This window comes from Protopterus annectens, chromosome 8.part0, assembly GCF_019279795.1.
Source record: "Protopterus annectens isolate FY-2018-M chromosome 8.part0, PAN1.0, whole genome shotgun sequence".
In the NCBI taxonomy this organism is placed as follows: domain Eukaryota; kingdom Metazoa; phylum Chordata; order Ceratodontiformes; family Protopteridae; genus Protopterus; species Protopterus annectens.
In genome coordinates this window covers 266,301,980-266,318,337 of record NC_056741.1, presented here as the reverse complement: position 1 = coordinate 266,318,337, position 16,358 = coordinate 266,301,980, and the positions used below count along the sequence as shown (strand labels likewise).

Below are 16,358 nucleotides of genomic sequence, written 5' to 3'. Positions count from 1 at the left end.
GTGATGGTTTGAGCTAGAAAGGTTACATTTAAGTTCCTCAGCATATGTGGGCCTTATGAGTCTGCTTCATGCTGTTTATGATGGGTGCAGCGTGTGTACTACTGACAACCTGATTGATTTTAGGAATGATTTTTATGTGAGAACTTTGCCTCCAGTGACAATTGTGTTAATACATGTCTCAAATACCTAGTTTGTTTGAAAATTATCTGGTTGTCAGTAAACATGAGGCAATTTCTACATGGCTTTCATATCCACCAAGTTGGTAAATGAGATAGTGGGGAAGTTAATTTCCATGGCAACAGGCCTTTTTTTATTGATTAGACATTTGTGGTGAGAATGTAGAGTAAAGCCAGGAGTATATTGTTTTTCAACTTTCAATGCTGGTCACAGCAAAAGTAAAGGTTGCCCTGTGTGTAACTTGGCATTGGTGAAATTTCCAAAAAGTGTTTTTATAGTAAAATGTCAAGACAAGGTGCCAGCATCTATGCAGGGAACTGCCAAACACTTGAGAGGGAACTACTCTAGTAGACCCCAAAGATTTATGGATGCCGTATTTAGGGAGATATCCTGAAGTTAGGCTGCACAGTAGCTAATCAAGCAGTACTTACTGAAAAGAAAGAATTGACTTTGTCAAGAATGATAGATGGTGGAGATTCACCTAATCGGCTTCTACTAGTACTGGTCTTACCACCGAGTCACACTGCTGGGACACAATGCCCCTTTGCTTCTTCTCTCACCAGAAGCAAAACAGTTGCACTAATCCCAAGATGAGAAGCAGGCCACAGGCTCTTTGGTGAGTAACTGTCTTGTCTAAGATGATTCAGGGGTCTGTAGGCTTGTTGTAGCATTTTGTCTTGAATAGATGCCTTGGAATGCATAAAATTTAGTTCAATCAGGAATTTCATGCACAGATGCTCACTGCACAATCAGAGACCATTAGAAATCAATATCCTTTGGTCCTCCTCTCACCAGGAGCAAAGTAGCACAAATTCCAAGCTGGCAACTATGAAGCAGTTATCAGGCTTCCTGGTGATCATCAGTCTCCAGAAAGTAATGTCCCTACACTTCTTCTCTCACCAGGAGCAAAACAGAAGCACTAATCCCAAGATGCTTACTGATGGGCAAAATATGGGTTCTCTAATGATTGGTGGTCTTGGACCAGATGCTGAAGATTTTAAAGGCAATATGGAAAAAATGGGTTAATATCCTAACAGTTGCAGTGTGCACTAAGTAGTTAGATATGAAAGATAGAGTAACTCAAAGCTTTAGCAGTCTAAGGGGGAGAGTTAATTTTAATAACGCATTGAGATAGTTTGGATGGGGATGAGCACTTAATATTCAGGCTCTGTGGAATACAGTGGGAAGGCCAATGACTTTAAATAGCTGAAGGGGGGAGTCCATGTATCAAAAAGCCCTTTTCCTCATTTTTATTTTTGCACATGGGGTCAGGGTGTGACTTCAACAGTGAGAGTCATCTGGAGCCAAGGTTTATACCATAGGGTGTCCAACCATACCCACGTAGTTCTTCCACATCATGCACATGTACGCACGTACACATCGCCCGTGGCCAGTTTAGGTGTTTAAATCCACCTTCTGCTTATCTTTGAAATGTAGTGGAGGAAACCAAAGCATCCAGAGAAGACCCATACAAAACACAGGGAGTGACAAGCAGCATCTGCACAGAAAGCCTCCAGCCGAGAGTCAAACTGAGAACCTCTTGTTGTGAGGTGACCATGCTAAAAGCTGAATTCATAAATGATATTGATAATAATGGTGAAAAGAGGAGAGAGAAAAAATTATGTGGTCAAATTAACATAAAGGTCAGGAAAATACAGACAGAGAACTTAATTTCTGTGTCTTACAGAACAGACCGCTCTAGTTTATTTCCTAACTTAATAAGAGTTAGAATATAGTATGCATTCAAAACAGTGTAATGAAAATACACCACAATATACAAAACGGAAGATTGCAAGAAAGTGTTATAAACAAAAGCAAGTTAACCTTTCCCCTCACAGCAGTCTATGGCAGAATATGGGTGAGCTTTTCTAGCTAAGCCTTGAAATGTTTTGTTTTACCCCTCAAGTACAAGGTTTAGTTCCTAGCTTCAACCTCAGTTCACAGGTAATTAACCTTGTGACCTGTTCTCATTTCTGTCAGACTTACAAGAGTGACAGCTCTGCTTTACATATAAAAAAGGTGTAATGAAAATACACACAGTATACAAAATAGAAAAAAGCAATATAAATTACAAGAAAGCAATATAAATTACAAGAAAGCATTATAAACAAAAGTAAAGTAAGCCTTTCCTCACAGCCAGTCTATGGCAGAAGGTCTGTAGTGCTTTAGAGGCTTCCTTGCTGGTTGTCCCTGTGGTCCACATCTGTGATGGGCTTAAGCAGTAAGAGACTTGCACACCTGTCTTCTCCTTGCTGCTGTTCAAATACCCAGGATTGTGTCTGAACCTGGGGAGTTAGCATTACAGGTACAGTATTTAATCATCTTTGACTTGGAATGTAACTGCTTGGGGACAGGTATGAAATGATTACATAATTTTTGTGGTGGGCTCAGGAATGTCACCTAAACAATGGACTCTGTGACCCGACCAGAGGCGAGTCAGATCTTAACGACAGATGCCTCGGACAAGGCTTGGGGAGCACACCTCAATGGAAAATGGGTTCAAGACACGTGGCCTGCCAGACTTCAACATTTGCATATCAACATGAAGGAGATGTTAGCAGTCCAATTTGCATTGGTGGCCTTCAAGGATCTACTACACCCAGGACAAGTGTTGATTCAAACAGGCAACACAACTGTCATGTGGTACATCAACAAGCAAGGGGGAACCCATTCGTACCCACTTTGCAGACAAGCTATGATTTTGTGGGAGACGGCTCTCGGTTTGCACCTCACTCTTCAAGCAAGGTTTCTGCCAGGAGCACAGAACTCCTTAGTGGATGTTTTGAGCAGACAGATGGTGGATCCCCACGAGTGGAAACTGGATCCTCATGTATTTCGACAGTTGACAGTGTTCTGGGGGACTCCAGACATAGATCTGTTCGCTTCTCCACTAAATTTCCAGTTGCCAAAGTTTTGCACAAAGATGTTTCATCCAAAAGCTTGGAAAGTGGATGCTCTATCATTCAGTTGGAACAACCTTTACGTCTATGCCTTTCCTCCTCTGCCTCTTCTTCCCAGGGTGCTCCTGAAGGTCAGACAGGACAAGCCCTCCATGATTCTTATAGCCCCAGATTGGCCACGTCAGCACTGGTACCCTCTGCTGAGGAGTTTAGTAAGGGAGCCTCCTTGGCCTTTGCCAGCAAGTCCACACCTTTTGTCCCAGGCAGGCAATCATTTCCTCAATGTCAGGATACAGTCCCTGCATCTGACAGCTTGGCATATTCTGTTCTAGACCCTGGAGGGTCGCAGCTTCCTAAACAGGTTTTGAATGTTATTTTGGAGGCCAGACGACCTAGTACAAGGAAGGTTTATGCGGATAAATGGAGGAGATTTTTTCTTTGGTGTAAAGCAAAGGACTTTGATGTTTCACTACCTAATTTGAGTGTTTCACTTCAGTATCTTACAGAATTACTAGACAAAGGTTTGTCTTTCTCCTCTGTGAAAGTTCATGCTGCAGCCATTTCTGCTCACTATGACTGTGACCCACTGTTGTTCTCTCATCCTTTGTTTAAGCAGTTTCTTAGAGGGGCGAAGAACATAAGACCCCCACGAAGAGCTCCTACTCCTTCCTGGGATCTCAACTTTGTGTTGGAGAAACTCACTTTATCTCCTTTTGAACCTGCAGCTACAGTTGAGTTGAAGTTTTTGTCTTGGAAGACAGCTTTTTTGTTGGCCATTACATCTGCTAGAAGGGTATCTGAATTACAGGCTCTAATGGCAGTTGAACCCTTCCTAATTTTTCATAAGGATAGGGTTTCTTTGCGTACTAACCCTACTTTCATGCCTAAAGTGGTCTCAAATGTGGCCTTGAACCAGTCTATTCATTTGCCTACTTTTTATGCTGATCCCCAAAATAAAGTGGAAAAGATTTTGCATTCTTTGGATATCCACAGGCAGTTGCGTTATTATTTGAGCAGAACTAAAGGGTTCAGACAGTCTCAACAGTTGTTTGTTTCTTTTGCTTTGGGTTCTCAAGGGAAACCTGTTTCTAAACAAACTATTTCTAAGTGGATTGGCCATTGCATTGCTTTTTGTTATTCTCATCATGGTAAGGAGGTTCCGGCTGGAATCAGACCTCATTCCACTAGGGCTACTGCCACTTCTACTGCCTTTCTGAGGGGTGTAGCTACTAAAGATATTTTGGAGGCAGCTACTTGGAGTTCAGTGCACACTTTTTCTAAGCATTACCATCTCCCTCTTTATTCAAAATCTAGGGCTGGGTTTGCCACTGCAGTTTTGCAGGGCATGCTAGCAGCCCCCAATGCTTTATGATTTACCAACCTCCCTTTACTTTTGCTTTGGGATTCTACCCACAGGTTATGACTGCAGCAATGTGAGATGAAGAACATAGTACAGTTTTGTACCTACCATAAATGTAGATGTTCGAAGATCCACATTGCTGCAGTCCAATTTTCCCTCCCTCCTTCCCCACTGTAGTTTGGGGTGGTTGTGTGGTGTGGGTTGTACATATTGTATAGTATATTTTTGGCTTTGGCCTTTCTTTTTGGGCCTTCTGACATCTGGGGCAAGAAAGACTGAGGATATGACGTCGGTCATGCGCTTTAGTACTACGGCGTACTGACATCAGATCTATGCGACCATGACCGACGCCAGCCTAACACTTTGGTATTCGGGCTGACCGAGGACAGCGGACTACCCACAGGTTATGACTGCAGCAATGTGGATCTTCGAACATCTACATTTATGGTAGGTACAAAACTGTACTTTACTATACTCCATTCATGAAGCATGAACCTTGTTTGGAGGCTGCAGTTAAATAGTGATTCTAGAACGCACCCTGGGATGTTGTCAGGACCCAACGATAGTGTTTTTGGTCTTATGGAGGGCATTGAGGACCTGTTTCCCATAGTGATAGTGTGTGTCTGTGTGTGTGTGTTGTAATTGATAGTATTTCCTGAAAAGAGAGAGGTAAAATTAGAGCTGAATTCAGATAGCCATATCTTCAGTGTCATTATAGGTAACTACACAGTTGAGTGCTGAGCTCATTGTTAATGTATTGCCTTTGAAGTTGTGGACACAGTTAAAAAATGCCTTGCGTTTGTCCTTGGCCTGTGAGGTCAAATTTACCTCAACTTTGGCTGTGGTAGACATTTTGTCCTCTTAAGTTTATTTAGTTTGACAGTGCCTTTCATCGCGCCATGATTTTCTTCCTTATGTTACACAAACGTATTGATTTGATTCCATCAGGATAACTTGTTTTTTTGAGTTAGTTCTTTACTTATTGAGGAGTACAGATGCCTCTATGCAGCTGTTAATGTGCTTGTATAGGGCTTCTGTGAACAGTTCCACATAGCCAGCAATGTTCTCAGCAGGGCTTGAAATATTGCCAGGTTATCGCATAATAGTAAGGCATTAGCCTTAGAGTAGTTCCTGAGGATTTCAGTGTTAGCTGGGGTTCTGGGTTTTATCCTTACTTCAAAGGACAGCATTCTGCCGTCTGACATCACCAGAGAAGACATTACACTAGGGGGTGTACAGCACACTCACATATTAGTGAGGACCAGATCCAGTATGTTTGCACCTTTGGACAGTGTATTGACAATCTTGTGCATGGAGTTTGTTTACACAATCCAGGAGTCTCTGTGCCTGCACGTTTTGGTGTTGTGTGGAAAGTCACCTTTGACTATGGTATTGGATTTGGATGGTGAGTATATCCAGTAAGCTTAAATACATGTTATGGGTTTCCTTGGTCATAGAGGGGGACCTGTAGTTTGCAAGGAAGTGGTACAGGATTTTGCCTATTGTGATTTGAACAGGGAGAAGCTCAAGTGCATCATTCTGTTTGACCAGCCTTGAGGTGTATTTATTTTTGATGTAAGTTGAGACTCCTCCACCTTTAGTTCCCTGCCTGTGTAATGGCTAATCTAAATGTGTGGAAGGCATTAAAGCCTTGCACTGCCAGGGTGCTTTTTGTGGATTTGAACCATGTCTCAGAAACTGCACAGACATTAGCATTCTCTAGGCTGAGGAGAGCTTGTAAGGAGTGAAGTTTCTTGTTTAGACTTCTAACTCTGAGCAGTAACACCTTTCAGTTTTCTTGGTTTTGATTTGGTATGTCAGACATATTGTCGGTTTGATATTGCCTAAAAAAGGCACTATGGGGGAAGATGGTGTTTTATCTAATATTCAAAAGCCTAGAGGAGAGAGGTGCAGACCATCCTAGGCAAAACAGCATAATCTGTTAACCATCTCCTTCCATGCTGACAAATATTGCACACCTTAGAAAGACAACAGGATCTAAGCCAATTATTAAAGTCAGTCACCTCCTGTTCATATTGTGGCATCAACCATGGAGAAGGTAGAATGCTGCTCAATGCTAGGCTTATCCCAGCCTGGGACACACACAATGACAGCTCCATGATGTCTCTATTTATATAGTATGTCTCAGGTCATTTACACCTACACGGACTGACTGAGTCATACTGGTACCTGTGGTCCAGTAGTGATCTGAGTGTGTGCATAATATGATGGAGCCTGTTCCCTGATAAGCAACTGACCATGACTTTCTCCTTACTCAGAAAACTGAGAAGGACATCACTGTGTCTCAATGGATTCTCCAGTGACCAGAATTTTGGATTGTGGGGTGGCTTGCCTTATGGGCTTAGAAGTAGAGGCACCATGAGATGTGGCTGTGTTGATGTGGGCATCGTTTTGAAAGAGGACTTTTGAGGCTGCTAAGGGTATTTCTTATGTTTTTTTGTCTAGGTGATGGTTTGAGCTTAGAAAGGTTACATTTAAGTTCCTCAGCATATGTGGGCCTTATGAGTCTGCTTCATGCTGTTTATGATGGGTGCAGCGTGTGTACTACTGACAACCTGATTGATTTTAGGAATGATTTTTATGTGAGAACTTTGCCTCCAGTGACAATTGTGTTATTACATGTCTCAAACACCTAGTTTGTTTGAAAATTATCTGGTTGTCAGTAAACATAAGGCAATTTCTACATTGCTTTCATATCCACCAAGCTGGTAAATGAGATAGTGGGGAAGTTAATTTCCATGACAACAGGCCTTTTTTTATTGATTAGATATTTGTGGTGAGAATGTAGAGTAAAGCCAGGAGTATATTGTTTTTCAACTTTCAATGCTGGTCGCTGTGCAAAGTAGTTGCCCTGTGTGTAACTTGGTATTGGTGAAATTTCAAAAGTGTTTTTATAGTAAAAAATGTCAAGACAAGGTGCCAGCATCTATGCAGGGAACTGCCAAACACTTGAGAGGGAACTACTCTAGTAGACCCCAAAGATTTATGGATGCTGTATTTAGGGAGATATCCTGAAGTTAGGCTGCACAGTAGCTAATCAAGCAGTACTTACTGAAAAGAAAGAATTAACTTCGTCAAGAATGATAGATGGTGGAGATTCACCTAATCGGCTTCTACTAGTACTGGTCTCACCACCGATTCACACTGCTGGGATACAATGCCCCTTTGCTTCTTCTCTCACCAGAAGCAAAACAGTTGCATTAATCCCAAGATGAGAAGCAGGCCACAGGCTCTTTGGTGAGTAACTGTCTTGTCTCAGATGATTCAGGGGTCTGTAGGCTTGTTGTAGCATTTTGTCTTGAATAGATGCCTTGAATAGCAACCAGTTCAATTAGGAATTTCATGCACAGATGCTCATTGCACAATCAGAGACCATTAGAAATCAATATCCTTTGGTCCTCCTCTCACCAGGAGCAAAGTAGCACAAATTCCAAGCTGGCAACTATGAAGCAGTTATCAGGCTTCCTGGTGATCATCAGTCTCCAGGAAGTAATGTCCCTACACTTCTTCTCTCACCAGGAGCAAAACAGAAGCACTAATCCCAAGATGCTTACTGATGGGCAAAATATGGGTTCTCTAATGATTGGTGGTCTTGGACCAGATGCTGAAGATTTTAAAGGCAATATGGAAAAAATGGGTTAATATCCTAACAGTTGCAGTGTGCACTAAGTAGTTAGATATGAAAGATAGAGTAACTCAAAGCTTTAGCAGTCTAAGGGGGAGAGTTGCTAATTTTAAAACGGTGAGATAGTTTGGATGGGGATGAGCACTTAATATTCAGGCTCTGTGGAATACAGTGGGAAGGCCAATGACTTTAAATAGCTGAAGGGGCGAGTCCATGTATCAAAAGCCCCTTTTCCCATTTTTTGCACATGGGGTCAGGGTGTGACTTCAACAGTGAGAGTCATCTGGAGCCAAGGTTTATACCATAGGGTGTCTAACCATGCCACGGTAGTTCTTCCACATCATGCACATGTACGTGCACATACACCTGTGACCAGTTTAGTGTTCAATCCACCTTCTGCTTATCTTTGAAATGTAGGAGGAAACCAAAGCATCCAGAGAAGACCCATACAAACACAGGGAGGACAAGCAATCTGCACAGAAAGCCTCCAGCCGAGAGTCAAACTGGAGAACCTCTTGTTGTGAGGTGACCATGCTAAAAGCTGAATTCATAAAATGATATTGATAATAGCCAGTGAAAGAGGAGAGAGAAAAAATTATGTGGTCAAATTAACATAAAGGTCAGGAAAATACAGACAGTGAACTTAATTTCTGTGTCTTACAGAACAGACAGCTCTAGTTTATTTCCTAACTTAATAAGAGTTAGAATATAGTATGCATTTAAAACAGTGTAATGAAAATACACCACAATATACAAAATGGAAGATTGCAAGAAAGTGTTATAAACAAAAGCAAGTTAACCTTTCCCCTCACAGCAGTCTATGGCAGAATATGGGCGAGCTTTTCTAGCTAAGCCTTGAAATGTTTTGTTTTACCCCTCAAATACAAGGTTTAGTTCCTAGCTTCAACCTCAGTTCACAGGTAATTAACCTTGTGACCTGTTCTAATTTCTGTCAGACTTAGTGACAGCTCTGCTTTACATATAAAAAAGGTGTAATGAAAATACACACAGTATACAAAATAGAAGAAAGCAATATAAATTACAAGAAAGCATTATAAACAAAAATAAAGTAACCTTTCCCTCACAGCAGTCTATGGCAGAATCTGTAGTGCTTTAGAGCCTTGCTGGTTGTCCCTGTGGTCCACATCTGTGATGGGCTTAAGCAGTAAGAGACTTGCACACCTGTCTTCTCCTTGCTGCTGGATTGTGTCTGAACCTGGGGAGTTAGCATTACAGGTACAGTATTTAATCATCTTTGACTTGGAATGTAACTGCTTGGGGGACAGGTATGAAATGATTACCATTTTCAAGTGGCACTCAAGTTATTATTTCTGACCCACGACAGAAGGAGGATGACTGACGATGTGAAAAAAATGTCTTTGTTGCTGTTTCTAGGCCTGATAGTATTACTTGGCAATAGCACTCAGGTAAACTGCTCAGTCTCATTGCAAACAAATAATGTTTTAGCTGTGAATCTCACAAAAACTAGGTATTTATTGTTGTACTCCTGTTTTGTTTTAACCTACAGTGCTTATCCATAACATTTTGCCCAAATGAAATATTCTAGCTTAAGATGTCTCTTTTATCCAAGAGTATTCATTTCAGGTGAGACACTGATGTTACGGTTTTCAAAACATTGGTTTAAACCAGTTTCCCAGTACCCAGGTAACCTACATTCTGAAGAACCAGTTTGTTGGAACCACTTGGTTTGTGAGGTTGTAGAGAGTATATAGAGTATTGAAAGATCCTTGGTGCACCATTCTAACTTTAATGCCCTTGTTCAGGCTTGCAGCACATCACTCAAGGATGACCCCACCCCCCTTTACACCACCGTGTATTTCTTGGATATTCTCTCTTACCGTAGTTGACTCTTGCTTCCAGCCTGGTGCACAGTCAATGTTTGATGATGCACATGCTGTCATTAAGCTATGCATATGCTGGAGAAAAGTTGAAACAACAAACACCTGTGTTTTGTACCTCATTTGTTCTAATTGCTCCTAAATTCTTATAAGATTCAAATGCAACACACCTGTTATAAAAGTCTAAGTTGTAAACCTGCAGAACACAGACTACTGAATGAGCTACAGTGCACTGAGGTGGTGCAAGGTAGGAAACGTGTATTTAAAAAAATAAGGCAGGAGAAAGCCATCCTTTCCTTGCAAATAATTTTCAAGCAGGATGCAGGAAACGTTCAGAGGAAGTTGTAGATTGTAATGGACTGACATTTTTGTAAAATCATTTAATAAATATTGCATGTAGCTCATAGCATTGCTGATTCTGTCCTTTTTAGTTAATCCCACTTAAAGTAAGACATAGCTAGTGTTTACCATTAAGCATAGGAGTGATGCACAAATAGAGGAGACCTGCTGAGAAGAAGTGACTTGTTCTGTCTTTTAAGATTATGTGGACTTTGAGGGTAGGACTCCAGGAAAAGAGAGAAGGAGAGAGGATATTTCTGAGTTTTAGCCCCTGGAGCATGTTTAGATACAAAGTCTGTGCTGTTTGATACCCAAAGCGATGATCGTGTATGTAACTTAACACTATGTTCTATTTTTCATTATAGATCTGGGCATCTGGCTCTGGTGCTTCTCACAACCCTCCCACGGATCTTGTCTGGAAAGCACAGACATCCTGGGGAACTGGAGATGATATCCGTACCATTCTTATGAATGCCAATGGAGAGGTAAAACTTGTGGACTATGTCTTGATCTTTCCTTAGTATAAATGAAGTTTTGGCATATTGGTTCATTTTTCCATATTAGTATGTTTTATGAATTAGTATTGATAATTAGTATATTTAGCATATTAGTCCTTAATATGGCCACGTGAATAGTGAAGCGCAGGTGTAGCATTGTAACTTCTCACCACTGCCTGCTGTTCCACACTGTACTGGTCATGTGGAAACTACCATGCAGGAAGCAGGTTCCATCATGCTTTTGTCCACAGTTAATGAGAACCAGTTGTGCATGTTCTGAGTGGTTATTACATTGTAGATAATGGGGAAAAATGTTCTCCAGTATTAATGCACACGTGTTGCTTGGTAAAATACAAGTATGCTGCTTCATGGCAGCATATGAAACCACCATAAAGAACTGACTGAGTAAAAAAAGGAAATAAAAGCAAACATTGTCTATTTGGTTTATGCTTATTTAGGCAGCTTAAAATAAAGAACTTTGTTTTCCATTTTACTAAAGTAGCAAAAATAACTGTATCAGCATTTGCGAGGACGTTTCTTCTTTCCCTTCACTAAGCTTGGCTTAAAAAACTTCATTTAGCGGGTGTAGAATGAAAGAAAAACTAATGCAATTAAGCAAGTATGTGTGTCTGTGGAAAAAAGAATTGCCTCTCAAATTCTTTGCTCAGGAATTATGGACAAAACCTGCAGTTGGGGGGCAGAGAATTAAAATCGGGGAAAACGTTTAAATGGAATACCAATTGACTTGAAAAGCCTCTTACTTTATTTACTTTTTATCAGCATGCAATTTATGAACTATAATGTCTGACTTTACTTGACTGACTGTAATATTCAGTGATTTACCAGAAAATAAACATTTTGAGTTGCAAAGCAAAATATGAGCAAAATCAGGGGTAGCTGAGAAGCATGGGGGAAGATGCAATGCCTTGCATCATGTAGATTTTTTCATTCATTTAGTCACAGTGAGATAGTTGATGAGTACTTGTTGACGAAAGTGACAGTAATTCCTGTACACATTTCTGTGCCTCTGTGTATTGTCAATGCCTGTGTGGCAGGTGGGCATGAAATATTTATAAAACATGCATTTTGGATGTAAAATACTTTCAACAACAATTACTTCAGGGGAATGGACAACTGCCACTGCAGTACAGAATGGGGAGTTACTTCACTCTAGAGTTTGGTCACCCTTTGGATGCAATGGTCACCCTTTGGATGCAATGTTAAACAGAGTGCCATCTACTTGAGATAGTGTTAGTGCAGGTGGATGTTAAAAATCCCACAGCATCTATAGAAAAGAGTAGGTGAAGTTCCCCCAATGTCCTGGACAAATATCCTCTAGTAGGAGAGAAAACACCTCAGGTCTCCCCTGAAAATGGGCCACTAGCCTAGTGGGACTAAGCCAGTCAACAAATGATAAAAGTAAAATATGCTATAGCACCTTTGAAACATTAGTCAGATGAGCTAGATTATATTAAAGTATGTAAAAAAGATATATAAAACAATTTAACAATTAGTCTATTATCTGACCACAATAGTACTGTCCAGGGTGGACATTGCAGGGGAATAACAGACTTTCAAGGGGAGGAGAACTTCTCTGCCTGTGGCATTGGGCAGTTCATTATTTTAGTGAAATGCCCATCTTGTCAGGAATTTTTGCTTGAGTGTTGTAGGGTAACTGTTGTAATGGCCACATCTTATTAAATCGGCACCACAGTAAGTCTTAAATAGAGACCTCTAAGTGACAGCCTTCTAATAGTCCATAGGACTTGCCATAATATATAAACAAAAAACACTTGAACCACACTGAAATCATTGAAGTCAATGCAAATTTATTCTTGCTGCAAGTTTAACAAACCGTACATTTTCATGTTACGCTGCTTCCTCAGGCAAATCTAGCAACAACATGGTGTGTTGATTTAATGCTCTCTAAAAGGTCACATGACTAAAATTAAGTTAAGTGTTTCAAGACAGAAATTTTATAAAAGAAGACTGAAAGCCATATACATATCTAAAAATCTAGAAATATTAACCGTCATAAAATTCAAACTTTCATGTGGATGTCATTCAGTAGAGGCTTTAAAGAAACGCACCCATTTAGCCCAAGGAGTAAGTGTGCCATAAAGTACAAAATCCAGTGAAATTCTTCTAATCACATGATACTGAATTAGATTAGTTTCACTGGGTTTGGCACCTTAGGGCATGCTTACCCCCCTGGGCTAAATGGGTAATGTTTCTATAAAGCCTCTACTGAATGGCATCCACATTACATGGTGAAAGTTTACTGTTTTGTTAAACTTACAGCAAGAATAAATTTGCATTGACTTCAGCAATTTCAGCATTGTTCAAGTGTTTTTTTGTTTCTACATTTGTTTGCTTCTGTTACCACTTGATTTACCTTGAGTTCAACCATTTTATATTTACTTTGACTTACCAGAATGTAATGTAAATATGCTTAAAAATTCAGAAACCTGATTTTCTTTAATTTCAGAATGTAACTGCATGCAGTGTCTTACGTTCTCAGCTTACAAAAGAAAAACACTTGGAAATATTTCAGCATACTTGCTGTTATCAGTGTTGCACTAGTCCTTCAGATATATGAGGAGGCTGTGCTCATGGCGTACAATAATTTCCTCTTTCCACTTTCTGAATGCAGTATGCTAACTTTTATTTTGTACTTTATCTTTGCATAATTATTATTTTACATATCTGTGTTTACAGTCTGTATTTTTAGCAAGTGTATTAATATATGTAAGTCTTATTACTGTTTTGTGGAAGTAAAACATAAACATCTTTAAAACAATCCTCATTCTTGTGTCATGCCATTTTTCAAAGTATACAAATAATGTTAAGGTTTTTTTTTGTTCCCTGGTTTCTTGCAGTCATATGACCTGCAGGGATCAGAATGGATAACAAAAGTACTTTCATACTTTCGCTATTTTTGAGTGACTATTAAGCAGAGATGTCATACTCTACTTGATTATTTATAGGTCTGTATAGGTGTGTGTGACTGTCTGGTCTGTACTCTGATTCTGTTTTTTTTTTGGGGGGGATAAGTGGGTGAAATTGTCTTCAAAGTGCTTTAGACATAACAAATGACAGAATAAGGACATGGGTTTGTGACTTTGTTGATGTGGGATAGTTGTTTTGGATTATTGTTTGGATATTAAATGCTTTGATTTATGAATGTAGCATAAGTTATATATAAGCTATGGCACAGTTCTCAAAACAGTTTGGCTTCTATTCATGTGGCATGTTGTCACAGTTCAGTTCACTAAGACACTAAGCAGATTTTCCCAGCTCTGTCAGAGTTTACTTAGTTGAAATGTAAATAACCAGTGGTTTACTCCTTTTGGTAAATGAAAAAAGTTCCTGTTGATTGGGTCAGTAAACATGTGGATATATATTTGGTGGGGAGCTGTATACACAATAATTGAATCCTATCCATCATTAGCAAAGATACACCTAGCTTAGTCAAGCTGTTGTCAGATAATGGACATTTTAATATGGGACCTGCCTCATTTGGGACATGCATGATAAATCAACCAAGGATAGTAATATTCTGCTTTTTTGCCTATCAGGATGTAAGTACTTGTGCCCAACAGAAAATTACCTCCTGTAGAAAGGAAAATAAATAGCCACTGAAAGCTGATTCCTAGGCTATAATGGTTATTGTGCGCCCTATAAACAAAACAGAGTCATTAACATATAGCAAGTATAATGGAGATTGAACCAAGCCCTGCCATGGCATATTGGAGGAAAGTTCGATCTTGTTTACACATTCAGCTGGTTACAAATAGCTGCAAGGCTTCCTTCAGAGGATGGAGCTATCCTTCAGGCTTAAATCTTGGGAATAAGTCAGTCAGCAATGGTGTTTTAAAACAGGGAATGCTGTTGTGGTGTGTCTGATTAATAGCCAGGTGAGTTGGGTGGAGGAACAGAACCACAAACTGGATGATGACCAGTAGGTAAAAATGTAAATCAGCTGCACTAATAACACTGGTCCAAAATGTGAATTATTATTTCTGGGATAATAACGGAATTCAATATAGTCTTAATTAGCTTTACTGTTACTATTTTGACTTGACTTTCATTATGTTCTGCAGGATATGGCTACACGTACTGTTACAAAAACAGTGACTATTGAGGATGATGAGGAAATGGAAGATGATGAAGTTGATGTTCGCAGGGGCCTTCATCATGACCACCACCACCACCACCACCACCAGGTAAATTAACTCCAAACATTGATTTCAATAATGTCATTACGTTGTTATAAGCTTGTTAGCACAAGTATAGGGTAGCAACCCGCTCTTTGTGTTTCATCTTCATCTTATGACTTGGCTTTGGAGTACGGCACAAGAGAATAAGCACTGAGCAATTAAAGGTCGGATCTTCCTCACTGGAGAGATGGTAACTCAACTGCAGGCTCCATCAAGCAGAGACCCTTCCTAAACGATGCTAAATAAGCAAGAAAGTTGTTCAAAGATGCTTATTCAACACATTGTAGGTCAATGTGCATATTTTATCTTCCTTGTTACATGCAAGGTCAAGTTAGGGGATAGCCCCAATGACTAGAGCATTAGAACTTCTGAAACAGTAGATCAGCTTTCTGCCCATTTCTGTACCACCTGAAGGATTGACGCAAAAAAGTAAATCACCCTGTAAAGTTCAGACCCCCACATGCAGATCATATAGCAGAGCTCCCAGGGATTTTGACTTCAGGGTTGCAAAAAAAAAAAAAAAATCCGTTCCCTGATGTGGTGCTCCCCCAGGTCCTAATGCTCCAATGCTATGCTGTCCTGTCGAGGACAGATCGAAAAAGATTTTAGTAATTAAAAAATGGATCTGACAATTGCTCCCCCTAACACCTTGCAATTAGGGTGGCTGCCTCTTCAAACCCCCCCACTACACTTCAGCCATAGAACGATAAGTGATGTGACATACAAAATAGCTTGTTGAGTAGCCTAGGTCCATGTGGTCTTGAAAGTTCATGATAAAGTTTTCAGTAATGTGGGCAGAGTTAAACATGCTATGAAAAATAGGAAGGAGGACAAATCACATCTCATAAGGTCAGAATTTGTAGACAGCATTCCAGAAAATAAGTGTCATGCTGATAACCAGCAGTAACCAATTGTGAAGTGGGAAAAAAAGACAGTAAAGTATTAGTGCAAGACATACCACAGACGGTCTTTATGTGACAGTGTTATGTTACTGCTGCAAGGCACACAACAGACAAGTCTTGTGTTGCTGCCACAAGGCACACTACAGGCAGTCTTGTGTTGCTGCCACAAGGCACACTACAGACAGTCTTGTGTTGCTGCCACAAGGCACACCACAGACAGTCTTGTGTTGCTGCCACAAGGCACACCACAGACAGTCTTGTGTTGCTGCCACAAGGCACACCACAGACAGTCTTGTGTTGCTGCCACAAGGCACAACACAGACAGTCTTGTGTTGCTGCCACAAGTCACACCACAGACAGTCTTGTGTTGCTGCCACAAGTCACACTACAGACAGTGTGACATGCCAGTGTTGCCATTGTACAAAACAGCAGTGTAAACAAGTTGGGGGAAACAAAGG

The 16,358-nt window shown here is 40.3% G+C and overlaps 1 protein-coding gene across 2 annotated transcripts in view; it reads left to right on the top strand.

The window, feature by feature from the left end:
• Window positions 1-16,358, top strand: part of LMNA (lamin A/C) — a 194,828-nt gene that overhangs the window by 153,268 nt on the left and 25,202 nt on the right. Inside the window, exons 9-10 of one of the 2 annotated variants that reach the window (XM_044079756.1) lie at window positions 10,647-10,766; window positions 14,882-15,003. In XM_044079756.1, the coding sequence (XP_043935691.1) occupies window positions 10,647-10,766; window positions 14,882-15,003 (242 nt within the window). Of the gene's footprint in view, window positions 1-10,646; window positions 10,767-14,881; window positions 15,005-16,358 lie in introns of both variants that reach the window. The other variant, XM_044079757.1, reaches the window with a different exon arrangement.